We start from the raw sequence: 17,181 nt of genomic DNA, 5'->3' as shown, positions 1-17,181 counted from the left end.
CCATATCACACCATGTTGGGGCCCGTCACAGCCATATCATCTATGACAGAAACCAGTTCTTGTATCGGGCAGTAACAGTTTTCCGGCAATACTTCTAGGCGTTGCTTGGCACGAGGCATTTAGATTTTAGAAATAAAGTAGATTTCAATAACACCATAAAAAAGTTCAGAGATGGGAACAAAACAAAAACATACCAAACATTCAAAATCATCTTACCTCTGAGTCTCTCAGCTACAGAATCTTTAAAAGAAAACCAATAACAATCCGGCTTTTGAAACAAAACTGTCATTCTAGTATTTCAATGGGGCCAAGATTTCCAACTGGGGCCCAAGCTGCTCCTCTGCAGCCCTCTCTGCCCTCACACGCAGCTTGGTCAGCTGCTTCTTCCTCTCATAAGCGACTTGAGCCCTCTTCTTCCTCTTATCCTCCAGCTCCTGCAGGAAATTGCCAAATCACATGGTCAGAGCAAGTCCTAGGTTACAAATAGGACCCACAGTCATTTCAAACGAGTGCATATGGGTCCCGCCCGAACAAGGGTGCAGTCAGACTGTTAAAATGAAGGTTGAGAAAGGAAGGCCCCGCAAACATTGATTGGTTTTCAGCAGGTGGACTTTAGGGTCCCGCCCGAACAAGGGTGCAGTCAGACTGTTAAAATGGAGGTTATGAGAAAGGAAGGCCCCGCAAACATTGATTGGTTTTCAGCAGGTGGACTTTAGCACCAATATCAATGAGCAGGTTACCAAACCCTCATTTGTGGGACTGTTTCCAAATAGGCCATGAAACCCTTATTTAGGATGAAAATGAGGGTTTCAGCTAAGAACCCTATGGACCCTAAATGTGTCTTGGATCCACTGGGTCAGGATTCAGTCCAAAAGCGTCCTAATTGTCTAAGTGGTCGGGTCTGGCACCTCTCAGCGTTAAACCCACTTCAAATGGGTCAGATTTGGACACCAAACATGAAGAGATCTAGAACCAACCTTTATACCCCTTCCACAGGTAAAATGTAAAAAATAACATTTAGTTGGGTTCTTTACAGGTCCATAAAATAGGAAAGACTTTTTTTTTTTTCCCATATACCCACTTATTGTTGAGCCATTGAACAAAAACAGCACGCTTTTCAAAACTTTCCCTAAAACAGTGTTGTTACTATTGGAATTGTTGGTCACATAGGTACTGGCTGTTGGAGTGGGACACTTATTAAAATCCATATTTTGAAAATCATAAAACTGCAGCTACTTAATATCCTACCAAACTTCATATGGGAGATGAAATCCCTAACAAACCAGATTCCCTCTCCAGCTCTCACTCTCATCGTGCACCCCCCTCCCCTCTTTTATTCTCACCGTACGTAGATCCAATGGATGTTCCTACCAAAGCATTTTCCTCTCCTTCTCTCCAGAAGATGTCATTTCTTACAGATGTACCAAACCTCTTCCTCTCCTCTCTGTACAGAAGAAGACATTTGCTTTTCATTTTTTTGGTTCTCATTGAATGGGGAAGTGTCGTGTGTGGGCCCCACCACATGATGATCCGGACAGTTCATGTAGCAATTCACAAGCTCTAATGAGAACTATGAAGTTCTTATCATGTATGAAACCATTCAAATCCATGAGTTCCTGATCAATTCACTCTTGGATTTTGAATTTCATTGTGTTGGTTGATAAAGCAGCAGTTTCATGCATCTATTTAGAAGATGAAACAGCTCGATCATGTGTTTTTGTTGTGGAAACACTCTCCTCATATTTATCCCCATAGAGAATAAATGCCTCTGATTAGGAAATGACCTTACACAGCTTGTAGAATACTTAAATAAGAAGTCTGCATTTTTTTTCCTCCACCAAGGAGTAACACATTGAGGACATCTGAGTCCATGAAAAACGCGACCCTGTCACGAAGATCACCCCACCTGAAAATCGTGCAGATGCTACTGATCCACATATCAGGCAGAGCGGAGCATGATGTCTTTGTGACATCCACTCTGTCCATCAAGATGGGGCCTGAGCCCAAAACATACGCAAAACAAAAAACCAGGTACTCCACTCCGGAGGAAACAGTGGTAGGTGGCAATGACAACTGTTGAGACGTTCATGGGGGCCATCATGATGTCTCTGTGAGATCCACTCCGTCCATTAATTTTGCCACCTTCATAGGACCCACTGCAACCAAGTAGTCTTGCTGTGTTCAGATAGGACCTGAGCCCAAATAGCAAGCAAAACAAAAGCTCAAGTGGCCCATCCCACAGGAAAAAGTGATGGGTGGCAACACCCATGGTTGACACCTTCATGTGGCCCACCATAATCTATATGTTGTATCCAGTCCGTACATAAGGTGCTTCCTACAGGGATGAAGCTAAAACTCAAACAGCAGCCACAACTGAAACTTCTATGGGTTTAACTATAGTTTCAATGGTATGCATTCAATCCCGCCTTTTGTTGTTGTACGGGTCTCCAAACCATTGGATCTGTTTATTTCTTGGCCTCACATCCTACCGTCAATGTGGTGAAACTGATGGATGAAATGGATGTCACAGACTCACAAGGACATACGAGTGCGCCCCACCAATGGACAGAGTGGGAGTCACAAAGATGTCGGAAGGTCATAGGTCGTCCACTCGGTGGAAGGGTAAAATAGGGGATTCTTTGTAAAACAAGAGAAACCTGTCTTTTCTGCCATTAACAGCAATTTTTGTCAAGTAACCATGAGTGAAAGTCAAAAGTAGGTGAATTTTAGAACATATTCTCAAAGGTTGGTTGTTTTAAGGAAAGTTACGAAAACAGCTGCTTTTTATCAATAGTTGAAACAATAAGTGGGTATATGGGAAAAACCAATGGGAAATTAGAAACTAGCCCACTTCACAGCTTAGACTCGACCCAAACCCTATCTAAGGATAAATGGTTTGGTCCGGATCCTGCAAGTTTAGATCCAACACAAACCCATCATACAGCTTGAACCAACTCAATCCTCATCGGTGTGGTTCTTGGTATCCGTTGCACATGGCCAAATAATCCAAGTCAATTTCTCCTCATCTAAGTTCCCTTGAACACATTCATTTCTAATTTGATCCTTCCTTGCCTTATCACTCATACATCTCAACATCCTCACTTCAGCTATGCTCATCCCATGAATATGTTCCATGACTACCCAACATTTTTTAACATAAAACATGGCTTGTCTTACAGCTATCCTATACAACTGGTAGCCAATTATACAAAGTGCAGGCACACATGCATGGGTTGAATCTTTTTTACAGTGGGTTATAGGACATCTGAGCTTTGTGGAGCCCACCCTCGATGTTTGTGTAAATCCACAATGGTCATCACAAGAAGCCCTGTCATATTCATCATACACAACAAAAATCTGAACTCACACATGGCGCAGGTGCACAAACGGACATTACCACTGAAATTTTGTGCAAGATCCAAGCCGTTTGAATCATATGGGCCTTGATCTCACATGTGTGCACCATGTTAGAGTGTATGCCTACTTTGTGCACCATGAATCTACCAAAATACCAGCCATTTTCTCGCATATCCTCAAGAGAAAGGACATCAAAAAACAAAATCTATAACGCCTATTGTATGTAGCCTGTACAACAACCAAGCTCTAGGGGTCACTGTGATGTGTGTGAAATCCACTCCGCCCATCACGTGATACCCATTTATGTTCACTGTGTAGAGAAACAATTAGCTCCATCTCAAACTCGGGCAGGCCATACCTAATGACTAAAACCTTTAAGTTCACGTGGTGTGGCCTCCCAAGGCTTTGGATCAATCTGAACCTTTGAGTGTCCCTTCATCGTGGTTGGCGTCCCCTCCCATTGTTCCCTGTTGTGTGGCCCCCCTAACTTGCCGATTGGGCTACTCTTCTGCCACTGGGCTTAACTTCTATATTCCAACATGATGATCAGAGTAGATTTCATACATAAAATTGTAGACCATGCAGAGATGTAGTGAGAGAGACTTGAGATGTGATGATGTGGGCATGATCATTCCCCATCGTGACACTTGAGTTTGGATAGAGCTGATATTTTCTCTATACGGTATGGAGATTACACAACGGACAGAGTGGATTTCACAAACACGCCACAGTGGGTTCCATGGAAATAAAAGGAGTGGGTAGTTGGAGGGAGATACAGAGGTAAGGCCTAAATGAAAAGGAAGGTTGCTGGCGAGACAGATTAGAGAGATTGAGTGGGTGAAATCTATGCCGATGATGGGTCTCTTGTGTAGAACCTGAACTGTGGGTTGCTAACCAGCCGCACAACTCCAATTTTTTAATTTAAAAAAAAACCCTATGTTTAATTCAAACGCATTCCTATGTCCCTAAAATACTCAAAATTCAGTAATTTGGCAAAACTAATTGTGTGGGTAAAATTGTAGATAACCATTAGCGTTATAGATAACAGATATGAATCGTTTATTTTGGGCTATCTTTGCTGAAATTCTGGTACATACTGATTTGTGATTTCAATTTCTGCAGCTAGTTCCATTCAATCCTAGATTGTATTAGATTGTCCGACCAGCAACATCATTGGAAAACGTCACATCCATGGTGGGGACCCGACACTACATGGCCTCAACCTGACAGATGTACCCCAAGTATCCCCTTGGAGTGCGAGTAACACTGTCAGTCCTCCATGAAAGAATATCCCATAGAGCCACTGGCAGAAAAATGCATTTGATAATCAAATAATTGCAATGATCCTCAACAAAATCTTTCACCAAATCGATCAATAAAATGGAACATAAATAGGCTAGAACATGCTCCAAATTAAATAATAATTTTTTTTAAAAAAAACCCAGAAAAACTAAAAAAGACCCGAACACAAAAATAAACAGAGGACAGCCATTTATGCGAGAAACAGAAAAAAGCTGTCCATCTTACCTTGATGGCATCGTAAAAAAGAATAGATAAAACAAACCAACTTAATAAAAAATAAAAAAAAAACAAGTAAAAAATAAATGCAGAACAGGCATTTCTGCAACAAAGAGAAAAGAGCCGTTAATCTTACCTTGATAGTATCGTAATGATTCCATCCGACCTCTGAAGAAAGACGTCCCAACAGGCAGTATTTGTGACCCGGTTGAAGCCTCAAAACCCTATCATCAATACCATCAAAATCCACAAAATTCATGCATTACGAACTGACCCAATTCAATCTACGGTCCGAAAAAACGAAAAAAAAAAAAGAAAAAAAGAATCAGAGAACGAAAAGTCCTGACTTCAGTGCATCAGGGATGACCATCCTCTTCATCCTATCGTACGGTCCAGGAACTCCCTCGTAAGCCTTGAGCCGAGCAAGAGCGGCGGCACCGCGCTTCGTCTTGTGGGGAATCATCCTGCAAGACCACCAGATCCATGTGCACCTTCACACAAGAAAGAAAGGAAGAAAAAAAGAAAGAAGGAAAGGCATAGTAAGGTAGGTAGATCCAACGGTGGAGAATTTACATACCCACGGATGGTTCTCCAGAGAATCTTCGCGGGAGCACGGAAATGGATAGGGCCGTGGGATGGTTTGGTGTTCATCCTCTTCCTTAAGAAGCGGAGATATTTCATCTTCTGGCGGACGAGACCGCCAGAGAGGCAGATCTCCTCGCAACGAACCACCACTATTTTCTGGCCGTTTAGGAGCTCCTTGGCCAGGATCGAGGCCAGTCGGCCTAGCATGTGGTGTCTGGCATCCACGACGACACGACGAGCACAGATCCCTGAGCCGGAAACCATCTCTCCTCTCTCTCTCTCTCTCTCTCTCGCGTCTGCTTCTACTGCGTGAAATGGGAGAGAGGGAGCTCTAGGGTTTTGGATTTTGGGTTCGTTGGGTTTTTATAGGTGGGATAGATTGGCGTGCATATTTACATTTTTGCCATTGGGGCCTCGTGGAAATGACGGAAAACGAATTCGTGCCCGCAAAGCGTGACAATGTAGCACGCGTGTGAGAGATCCCGGCCGCGTAACTGGTGGGCCCTGAGTTAAATATCCTGTTCTGAGATGGTCCGCTCATCAGATGGGAAATCTACGTTGTATTTATGATGTCAATTTGCCACGCCCACCTGTTGATGGTCCCCGATCTCTGCACCTACCAAGTTGGCACGTGTCGTGATTCTTCTTCATTAATCCAGACCATCCATTGTGTGTGTCCCACTTGAATGAAGGTTCAGATCAAGTTTTAGCCGCATCCAAAACTTAGATGGCCCCACCAAGTATTTTTAGGTCGTATGGCCCACCAAAGTGATTTTTGGAGTACCCCGTGACCTAATGTTGACCCCGTAAAATACACAGCATTGATGCTCAACACGGATCAAGGTGAGGTGGCGTCCACACAGCTCAACTTCATTGGAAGTTCCTGCAAGATTTTATATATATATATATATATATATATATATATATAACACGGTCACACACATCTAGTTGAACAAATCAAGCAAAAATTTCTTTTTCTATCATATATTAGCATTCATAACATTTACTAACATTAAGTTTTACACAAGTATAACGGGAAATAAATGTTAAAGATCCAGCTTGTTCACAATAGAGCCTATGTTTTGAGGCTACTAGTTATATTTTATTTGCTAAAAGTTAATAAACGATTTTCATTATTGAAGCCACACATACAAGTTAAATATGAAATTTTGAAATAAATTTTCAATAATCTAATTTTATTGTCAAAAAACATATCATACCATTAATCATTAAAAAATTATTTATGTATTTCACATGCTTAAAAGAAATCCTATCTAATTAATTGACCAAATTTCCTATACATTTGTGCATCCCACAAATATATCACATGTATGTAACTTCAAGAGTCATCCCGTTTTCTACATACATTGCCTAATTTAGATATCAATTAGGGTTAATAGATGCACTAACCTGCTCAAATTAACTTTGCAAAACAAGTAGCCAGCTTCGGTGGGCCTCACTGTGGTGTTAAAGTGAAATCCACCTCAACCATCGGGTGAGTTACCACATGTTTGATCCAAGGCCAAAAAATCAGCTTATCTTTGTGTTGAAAATTGTGTTGGATATATAGAAAAATAAGAAATAAAATAAGGTTTAAATATTTTATTTCATTAGGCTGAATCACATATATACGTTGTCCTTAACTAAAAAGTTGAAATCATTGAAACATTACCCAGATACAATGGGTGTCTTTAAACTACACACGTAATGGTGAATAGAAACCACTCACGAGCGCCTTTAAACGTCCATTCTTTTGCACTGTAGTGAGCCACTTAACAACGGGACCAGGCCAGCCATTCATCATTGACCGAAGCCAGGATACTGGCCTAGATGTCAAGCCAAGCCCATTTAGGAGCCCAGCCCTGACTCTAGAGGTGTCGGGTCAGGCAGCCCAGCCCATTGTCACGCTAACCATTGGAACCGCCCTGGGATGTTAGAACCTGAGCATCACACGGAGAAGGCGGTCCATAATAAGCTGTGATAAGCAACATGGAGACTGTAGATGAGACCATCTCAGGGCATATCCTTCATTAGAGGGCACTGGTTTGACAGGTAGGATGATTATTTTGGTTATAAGGCTTAGATGACTATGGTGATAGTCTGATTAGTGTTCCCTTTCCTGCATTAGCCAATCGATGATGAGGTCCATTCGATGGTTGGTCCAGATAATTGGATCCTTGTCTGTTGTAATGCAATACAATTTATGTTATCCATATGGACATCAAACTCATCCGTGGCCGGCCTATCCTCAACGTCTATGATTACAGCTGTTAAAGTGGTGGGCCCACTGTAAATGGACTATGAAATCATTTACAGACGGACTTTTTGCCCGTTGAATTTGAACAGTTGGGTCCTTTTAAAGCTTCAATTTCAAACCCATGAGCTATTAAATGGCCCCATCCCATTATCACAGCCATTCAGTGGGCGTTCGGTTAAGATCATCCAATCAATGTGATTCTTGAACTGTAGTCCGTTCATCCTCAGTGGTGGCCATTTATGCAGTTCATGGAAAAACCTACACAAACGGACCGATGAAAATTTTATGCAATCATCTGTCCACAACGTGGCCCACCAAACGAATACAAGCGCCACATGCATTCACCCAGGGAGAGATTGAGCTGACCCATTTTGCCGAATGCACTGAACTCTCCCAGCCTGCAAAAAAGCCCCCTAAGAACCATCATCATTGCAATTCTGATTTTGGGCAGCAAGCATGGCCCATCAGCATTTCTGGGATCATACAAACCAGCCCTAATGTCCATGGATTGCTGACAGAGGACATCATCTAGTCCGCCAATGAGCCTGATAACAGAATCTTAATCTTACAAATTTTGGTCTCTTCACCCAATCCATTCAATGACACATTCTACTAAAACCATTTTCCTTCCAAGATTACTGCAAGAAATGTCTTCAAAGCACGAATCATTTTATAATGATCAAGCAAGCCTGTGTTCACAACCATTTCATTTGTAAACCATGAATCCCACAGCCTGCTTACAATACCTGCAAATGGAGGAAAAGATGCATATGCTTCCAGCATGTCTCCTGCTCAGTGAGCGGTCAAGAGGTCACAGTCTTCTTGAAATCGATCTTGTCAACCTTCACCTCTCCATCAACGAGCTCGTAAACATACACCACGACGCGCAGGCCGTCAATGTCCATGAGGATGAAGCTCGGGTTGACATCGTAAGTAATGCTGCTGTAGGCACCCGTCACAGAGCCAGGGTTTATGACGACGCCTCCCTCGTGCTTGTATGCCTTGAATTGATGGGTGTGGCCTGTAACAAGGATGTCCACATCCAACTGTCTCTGGAGCATTGCTAGAGAATCCAAATCCCCCCAAGGGACAACCTTCAGATATCAGCAAAACATGCTATAATAAGTGAATGGTGTAAAAGTGAGGTCGTGGTATCGATTAGCCAGTGGGGGTGGCTAACAGTGAAGTGTGAACAGACAGTGGGTTGTACTTAAAAATAATAATAATAATAATAATAATAATAATAATAATAATAAAAGTGAATGGTGTAAAATGAGGGAAGTTCACCAAGTTAACTGAGAGCAAGTCACCATCAACATGTCGCAATTGTGCAATATTAAGCTGTTTAAAAGGTCAGCCCCACCACGAAGTCAACCAGTGAAAAAATTAAGGTCATTAGTGCAGGCTGTACAGCCCCATGCAAAGACAATGGACAGACAGCCATCTGATTCAATGACATGTCTGGCCAACCTGATGTGTGATCTGCCTATTATTTGGGCCAGGTGATCTTCATGGTTGGGATCACCTTTAGGGCACCCGGATGTTGTACACATTGGCACATGTGTGCACGGTGGATGATAAATGACCATTGTGGAGGTTTATGAGAACACACATTACTAAAGTAAACATTGAGAAAGCAAAGCAACCTACTTTTTTTTTTAACCAAGAGAACCCCCAACTGATTGGGATGCATCACCAACAGATTGATATCCATTTTTAATGAGAGAACCCCCAAAGTTTTTATTTGACACATGGGAGGACCAATCATCAATTTGAACTGTCCATTCTTTGATACAGCAAGGGACAAAGCCATGGCCAATCAGATGATCCTAAGCATCCAATTAATAAAAATGGAAAGTGGATAGTCAAGATTGACCGGATAAACAAAATAGGTCCAATCATCATCTTGAACCATCTATTTGATAGATCCCGGCTAATGATTTGAAAGTAGGACTATAGCTTGATGATTCTAACCATGCGATCTATGGCTGGTAAAAAACAGATGAATCCAACAAATTGGCCTCATTCATATATTAGGATCATCTAATGGGCATGTTTCTCGAACCATGGGTTGTTCCCAATGATAACTATTGAGTGAATCATCCAGATTGATGATTGGGCATCCCACGTGTCATTCAAAAGCTTTGGAGACATTGTCAGAATCCCCATTAAGGCGGGGACATTAGTAAAACCCATATATGCATGTATGAATATGTTTCAAGTGAATCCCGTTGTACAAGGTTCATTAATTTTAAAATCTTAACCTCATATGCATGTCAGACGAGCATGTGAGTAGGGATGGCAATTTTTGGACCTGGAAAGCTATCAAGCCTGATTTTAGATGGCAGCTGTTGGGTTTATCAGATACAACTGGGCCTAGTAGCAATTACACAAGCCAGTCCAAGGCACGGGTAAAAGAAGTCAATATCAGGTGGGCAGCTGGTCATCAAAACTTTTTGCAAGCTACTACAATGAAAATTCTAGTTTTGAATCTTGAACGGTCGGTGAAACAGGATTCATAAAGCCGACCCCAAATAGCTAGGACAAGGCTATGATGGTGATGGTGATGGTGATGACGATGAGGTGCTGGGCCTATCAGGCCAGGCCTATTCAAAAGTTTGGTTTTGCTCTGCCCGGGCCAGGCACATTTCTAGCCCCAGATGAGAGAAGAAGTGTAAAATTCTTGCTGTAAAAGCTTTACAGAGTATAAAAATTAATAGATCAGTTGCACCTAGCATGCTAGAAAAACTCAAAGAGAGTAACCTATTTCAGGGTGCATTTGGTTGCACCAAATATCATGAAATTTCATGATTGATCAGTCTAATTTGGGGCAAATTGTTATGAAATTTCATGATATTTGGAGCAACCAAATGCACCCTCATATATAAAAGGAAATAAAGTGATCCGAACCTGATGACCATGGCAGAGTCCAAGCTTAAATTGACCAATGGTAAGAGTCTTGGTCTCAGGGTAGCGTGCATCCTCGTCGTATTCTCCTCGAGCAACATGCATGTCAGGGCAAAGACTCTTCAAGTAATCATGGACTTCCTATGTACAACAAACATCGTAAGCTTCTTAAGATGTTTGGTGTTATCGAGGTAAAAACAATTATGCTTTGTTTATCAAATGGAAATCATTAAATAAAACATCCACAATAGAGGCATATGGTGCCATAAAAGAATTACAGTCGACGCTGAAGTTTGCAAGTCCACCTGCCTTTAAAAATTGGCATGCTCCAGAAGTACCAGTACCTGGCCCAAATGATGTATTTTCACCATTCAACCTATCTCTCAGATGCATCACCTCCGGAAATCACTGGTACCTAAAACTCACCCCAACCCAAAACTAATGTGGGCCACAGCAAATGGAACAAGCTGTCAGGGAATGCTCACCCTTGAATTCTACAAGGGCCCACCTGATTTGCAAAACAGCCTGAATCTTGTCATGACCCTTCGCCAGGACTGGATGAAGGGTCTGAACGACCTTGATTATATATATACAACATGGTGGGTACCCCACACCAACCAATAGTGGCCATTCCCTCTCAATATGTTCCCTGTGCTGCAGCCCATCTGAGTTTTGATTCAGTCTGATTTCTGGGCTCTGGAAGTTTTCTGGAGTGACACATCTTATCAACGGGTTGGATTCTGTAGATGCATCACTGGACCTCACATCTTCCCAGTACCACTAGAGTGTGCCCCTCAAATTGATTTCCTAAAAGGTTTGCTTTCTGGTTGAACTTCTTTTGAAACTCAGGAATGCTTGCGTGGGCATGCGATTGATGACTTGAATACAATTACCATGTCATGTCGCGTTCTCCAATGACAATATGTTTGCAAATGCGAAGTAGCTGAAAAAATTTCAACCAACATGACCACCAAGCATGTCTTCCTCTTCTTCTTCTTCTGGGAAGGCAGTGCTTAAATTCTCCATATGTTGCCTATTTCAGCATACAAGTATCATCCAATAAAATTATTTCCATGGGCTGAGAGAATCAAGCATGAGAAGAAGGGAATAATTAGCGGACAAATCAAAAGTATCATATCCATCAACTGTCCTCAGCATCCAGCCATGAAGCCGAGAACCATCATACTCAAATTTCACATGACCCTCAATGATAAACCTCTCTTGGATAATATTTACATGTACAAGGTTTGCTAAGCTCACCTGTGTGAATAGCCATTTGCCCTTCTGCACTGCATGCCAACACATATTCCATTATGGCAAAAGTGAAAGATCAGATGTTACAAACTTACATCTGGTGGGCCACACAGCGTAGATCTTCTGGCCCAATGGTCAGGCAGATCAACATATCAGATGGAACATAATGAATGAAACGAATGGATGATGTATGGTTAAAACAATATTCCCTAGCTGTCTAATTGTTTCATTCTCTATGGTCCACCTGATAATTTGAATTTCCTGATATTTGAGCTAGAAGATCTATATGATGTGGCCCATCTAATGGAACTCCCAGATTAGGCACATGTGCTCCATGTACATGGGCAAAGCTATACACGTGTGTGGGCTTATCAGCCCTCCTTAAGTTACCATGCTCTACCACAACTTATCTTGAAATCAACGAGACCTTACGACATTTCATTCAGATAATGTTAATTCCTAACTGATGCTCCCATTGCATTTAGACATTTATGTAGGATATTGTTTGGAGCACAGCTGGGGCCCAGCACTTGAAACCCCTAACTTCATGTGATGTGGCTCACCTGGGTTATGGAATGGCCTGATTTTGGGATGTCCCGTTCATCCCGGTAACGCGCATTTGATGACAGGATTGGATGGCATATAACAGCATGTTAGGCCTCACAGACAATTTGGAAGTTTCTAGGGTGGGCATCCCCGTCCACTTGCTCATTGTTGTTCCCTATGGTGTAGTGCACCTAAGTTTTGGATCAGGTTGACTTTTGCACCTCTAACACCCCGGTGCGGCCTGGCTGTGGTCCGAGCGTGGGTTGTCATCTGGGTCCCGTTGGGATCGGTCGGGCTTCGAAAATAATGCTCCAGTTCGTAGGGCGCTGGGTAAGGTTAGTCCCACATCGGATGGATGGGCGCCCTGACCCTGGGCTATGTGTGGAGCTCTCACCTTCCCTGTATGAGGCCTTTTGGGGGAAACCCCGAGATCAAAACCGTGCAGGCGCGCGCGTGCGTGCCCAAAGCGGACAATATCGTACAATGTCGGTGGGGCTATTACAATACCTTTTTCAAATGTTTACTGGTGTGTGCGTGTGTGCGCAGGCATGCATGTTCGATGGCACAGATCATGGTTAAAAGAGTCAGCAACTCAGACTGACTTGTTTGGTCTCAAGCGCATAGCGATTCGGCTGAGTCAGAGGTGACTTGTGTCAAACCTGATGGGGTCCGACCAAGCTCAAGTCAACTTGAAGGAGTTGCACAAGATTCGTCCAAGTCTTAAAACCATCCCACAAACACATCAAGGCAACCCCACATCGCCCGACCGTATAGGAACACACATGTTGTCGAACGTACGTGATCATTACCCTCAATGGGAAGATAACCATTTATTTAGGTATAACTTGGGGTAGAAGATCTTACAAGCAATCACATATATACTCAAAATAGTGTAGGGGAATACACAAGGGTTGCTCGTTAGGCAGCCAAACACTGGCAAAATGCCTGTCAATTATAGCTTTCTACAATAACCCATTTTATCATGTCCAAGGAGGCCTTTAAAAAATCTAGAATCAAATGAAATGAAGACAAGAATGGCAAAGTACAATTGGGATCCATCTACCTAGCATCTCAATCTGTTATATCTTCCTACAATCATTGCAAGAAGAATATAAGGGGGAAAAGCATCACAAAAATCAAATTGAACTGATAAAGCCTGAGAATATTGGAAGAATTGTGCAGAACACGTACTTTGATGCATAGATTTCCAGTACATATGATGTGTTGGATTTTCCCAGGAACAAGCATGGATTTGAACTTTGCTGGCAAATCAGGTGCCCTGTGAGGGATGTGGAGATCTCCCAGTGCTAGGACCAACACCATTCTTCTCAGATTTTCAGGAGCTTGTCAAAGTTTAAACATCTCTAAAATCTGCAAAATAAACAGATATAGGAACCCACTTTCATAATCAAATGCCTATGAGAGAGAGGAAACAGTGTCATGACGATGAACTGAATTGAGAATATTGCATCAATCACCAATAATTTATAACATCTTGCAAAAACAAATAATAAATGACTGAAACAATAGAAAGAAAAGAAAGGAAAAGTAATTTTGTTGATGAATTGCCCTGAATCCATTATAGAAATGCGATTCTAACCCGAACACAGGACCTCAATTTCCTTTTCTTGCACACTTCTTTAAAAGTGGACGCATAAAACAATGAACAATGACCAGGACTGTTCATTAGATTGTCCCCGCTGCAGTTGGGCGCCGCCCATAAATCACACAAACTGGAGTTATTGGACAATCTTGCCCATTTGAATGGGTAACCTTTGCCATTGAATTGTGGCATTGCCAATAATCTCTCCTCCTATTTGTAAGCAACAGATTGGACGGGTAAGATCATCTGGATGATGGACCACTTGCCACGTGTCCAAAATTTGTGGAGATTGCAATATGAAGCATCCAACAAATAGCCTCTTCTAAACTTCAAAGATCATTTCAAACTAGAAACACCTTCAAAGGTTGTGTTTGGATGCATCATCAAATTGAGGGGGAATGATGACATATGGTAATTACCATACTTTTGACTTGTGTTGTTGCCGACCGATTATATGTGCAGAATCCAAACAGCGCATGTGGTGCAGCCCTTCTTGTTCATTGTACATCCCAAGAATCATCCACATCCAAAACTCAGGTGGGGCACACCATAGGGAGCAATGTGCAATCATGCCTAAAACCTATATATTCACTTGTTGCCCCCCACCTAGGTTTTGAAATGGCTTGAGTTTCAGTGTGTCCCTTCATCTTGGTGAGGCGCACTTGATGAATATGGGTGAGAAACACATTCATAACACGGTGGACCCCACATTCCGTCTGGAAGTTTCTATAGTGCGTGTCCCCTGCCCCAGTGTCCCCCATGGGTCCCTTTGTTGTGGCCCACCTGCGTTATGGATCAGACTAGATTTTGGCATCTAGGCCTAAATCGCAAATTATGGTACTCTCAGGTTGGTTTTGAAAGAAATGTAACTACGATTCAAGGGTGAATTCTTCAGTATGAATACTATGGGGTCGTTTGGATGGTGGTAAATGAGGCAAGTTGTTAATGATTTATTAGTAAATCATTTACAACTTGCATTTGGATGCCCTAAAATGCTTGTAAATCATTTACTAGTTGTAAATGATTTACCACCTTCTCCCCCCTTTTCATTTGCTAGCAAAAAGTTGGGATTTCATTTGCTATTACCAGCAAGAAGCACCTCCCTCTCTCCATTGTATCTGAGAACTCCAACAGCTCTCTCTCTCTCTCTCTCTCTCTCTCTCTCTCTCTCTCTCTCTCTCTCTCTCTCTCTCTCTCTCTCTCTCTCTCTCTCTCTCTCTCTCTCAACAAATCTTGATACCGGCCTTATAAAAGAGCATTTGAATTTGTGGGCCCGCTTCTATAGCTCACCTACTGCTTGGATTTATGTGAGGATAAACCCTAAGCTTTAGTGAATGGCCTTAACCCAATGATCCACTTTAAAATCCACTCTTACATGCCATTTGAATGTTTTTTAATGTATTACTTCACTAAACTATCTCAAGTGTGATAAACCATTTACAGGTTATCCAAACACTGAAAAACTTAAAGCCAAACATCAACTTAAAGCCAAACAGACAGGCCTGTAAAATGATTTACTAGTTAATCATTTACAACTTAAACCATTTACCACCATCCAAACGACCCCTAAGATATTATTTATTTTGTCGTTTCCTCTTGATGGAAACTGAATTTTTGCAATTCAATTCACTTTTGCAAACAAACGCGCCCAAAACGTACAAGGAAATATGCAAAAGAAGAAGAAAAAAAGAAAAAGAAAAAGGAAGAGGTGAAATTGCATTTTCCAATGGTTTGGATTTGAACTAATTACAAAAACCCAGATCCCCATTCAAGTAATACCAGGAATAAAAATAAAATCATCTGAAGGGTTTTAATAGGACGGCGTTTTCATATTAATTTCGAAACTGCCATTGTAGATGACCTGATGGATTGATCTGAGACAACGCCCGTATTTCAGTTACTGATAATAAGATGGAAGATTTGGATATCGAGAATTACCTACAAAAAGAGGGCTTCGAAAAGGAAGAAATTACAGAAAAACCGGATGCCATTTCCAGTAGATCGCTTCTCTTGAGGCTGACTTTCGGAGCGACAAGGGGCGTACGTAGTACGCGCTGCGCGCTTTATAGGACGAGTGCCGGATTGCAGCATTTAAACGTCGCCTGCGGAAATGGTAATGCGTTTTACGCACTCCTCGCTTCATAAAGAGGTAAAAAGCCCATTAGTCGTTCGGACGGGCGGCCCTTTACCACTTAAGGCCCAGGCCCAAGCCACTAAAAATGTTAAAGTCCCTCCTTCCCACTTGAATGTTCCTAATCCATCCGTTGATCAAGTGGGCCACATTGCATAAATAGAAATTTTAGAGGAATGAAACCAATGGTTTGATGCATGGTGTTTCCTGGCCGAGGATTGGAGTAGGGGATAATAAGCCCAAGCCCAGACCATGGCCCAATCTAGCAGGTCCAAAGACAGGTCACTCATCAGGCTTTCCCAGCCCATTCTCACCCTTAGTTGTGTAGTGCTGTCATAAGCCCGGAATGCATACTAGAACCCAGAGCCCAGTCTAGGCTGGACCCGTAACCGATTAGATTAAACAGGCCCAAGCCTAGTCCAAACCAGGTTACGCTGAGCTGACAGACTCTTTCATGCAGACCGAGACCGGACTGATTAATGAGTGGGCTTAAGTTTTAGGCCTAGGTTCAGCCCTCAGTCCTAGTATTTCAGCCCGACCCAGCTTGCTTGACAGGCCGACCCGACTCATTGACAGCCCTAGTTGTGGGTAGGGGTGGAAATGGGCAGACTTAGGCAAATATAGTTATCACACCGGCAGGGCATTGCAGTCCAAGCTTGAGCTCAAAATTTTGGTTGGCCCTCTCATCTGCCTGGCTTAGCTTGCCTGAAAATCAATCAAGTCCTTATTTCCCATAGTGAATTTTATTAATTCATCTCTTGATAAGGTGAGTCGCACATTTACAAAGAAATACTCATTTACAAACGTAGAAAACAATGTCTGCATGTAAGTTGCATGTGTTAGCTTACCGATGATGGAAATCATGTACATCTGAAGTCTGACCATGACAGATCGGCTAAATGACCTAAACCCAAGATTGGCCCAAAATATGATGGGCCGTACATGCGGAGAAAATAGGTCTGAGACTAATCCAATGTTGGGCTAGGGTCACCGAGTTGGGTGGGACCCATTCAAGAATTTGAT

At 42.3% G+C, this 17,181-nt stretch overlaps 2 protein-coding genes and 1 long non-coding RNA gene across 4 annotated transcripts; all 3 read right to left on the bottom strand.

Moving 5' to 3' along the window:
- Positions 1 to 105: 105 nt before the first annotated feature.
- Positions 106 to 5,800, bottom strand: LOC131242149 (large ribosomal subunit protein uL13w-like). The gene is made up of 4 exons (XM_058240594.1): positions 5,453 to 5,800; positions 5,223 to 5,339; positions 5,012 to 5,099; positions 106 to 434 (listed from the first exon to the last, which is right to left on the bottom strand). Exons 1-4 carry the CDS (start codon positions 5,722 to 5,724, stop codon positions 291 to 293), a joined length of 621 nt encoding a protein of 206 aa, XP_058096577.1. The 5' UTR covers positions 5,725 to 5,800; the 3' UTR covers positions 106 to 290.
- A 2,524-nt stretch (positions 5,801 to 8,324) lies between these two features.
- On the bottom strand, positions 8,325 to 16,149 carry LOC131242146 (vacuolar protein sorting-associated protein 29). 2 transcript variants are annotated; one of them, XM_058240590.1, is made up of 4 exons: positions 15,966 to 16,149; positions 13,616 to 13,767; positions 10,628 to 10,765; positions 8,325 to 8,811 (listed from the first exon to the last, which is right to left on the bottom strand). In XM_058240590.1, exons 2-4 carry the CDS (start codon positions 13,745 to 13,747, stop codon positions 8,521 to 8,523), a joined length of 561 nt encoding a protein of 186 aa, XP_058096573.1. In that variant the 5' UTR covers positions 13,748 to 13,767; positions 15,966 to 16,149; the 3' UTR covers positions 8,325 to 8,520. The 2 variants fall into 2 exon arrangements, with proteins under 2 accessions (XP_058096573.1, XP_058096572.1); XM_058240589.1 differs by having other exon boundaries at positions 13,616 to 13,795; positions 15,966 to 16,148.
- Positions 10,832 to 13,609, bottom strand: LOC131242147 (uncharacterized). Its single transcript, XR_009169514.1, has 2 exons — positions 12,932 to 13,609; positions 10,832 to 12,645 (listed from the first exon to the last, which is right to left on the bottom strand). It is a non-coding gene; the product is annotated as an uncharacterized LOC131242147 (long non-coding RNA).
- Positions 16,150 to 17,181: the final 1,032 nt, after the last annotated feature.

This window comes from Magnolia sinica, chromosome 4, assembly GCF_029962835.1.
Source record: "Magnolia sinica isolate HGM2019 chromosome 4, MsV1, whole genome shotgun sequence".
NCBI classification, from domain to species: Eukaryota; Viridiplantae; Streptophyta; class Magnoliopsida; order Magnoliales; family Magnoliaceae; genus Magnolia; species Magnolia sinica.
The sequence above is the reverse complement of the archived record's forward strand: the minus strand, read 5'-3'. Positions and strand labels throughout refer to the sequence as shown.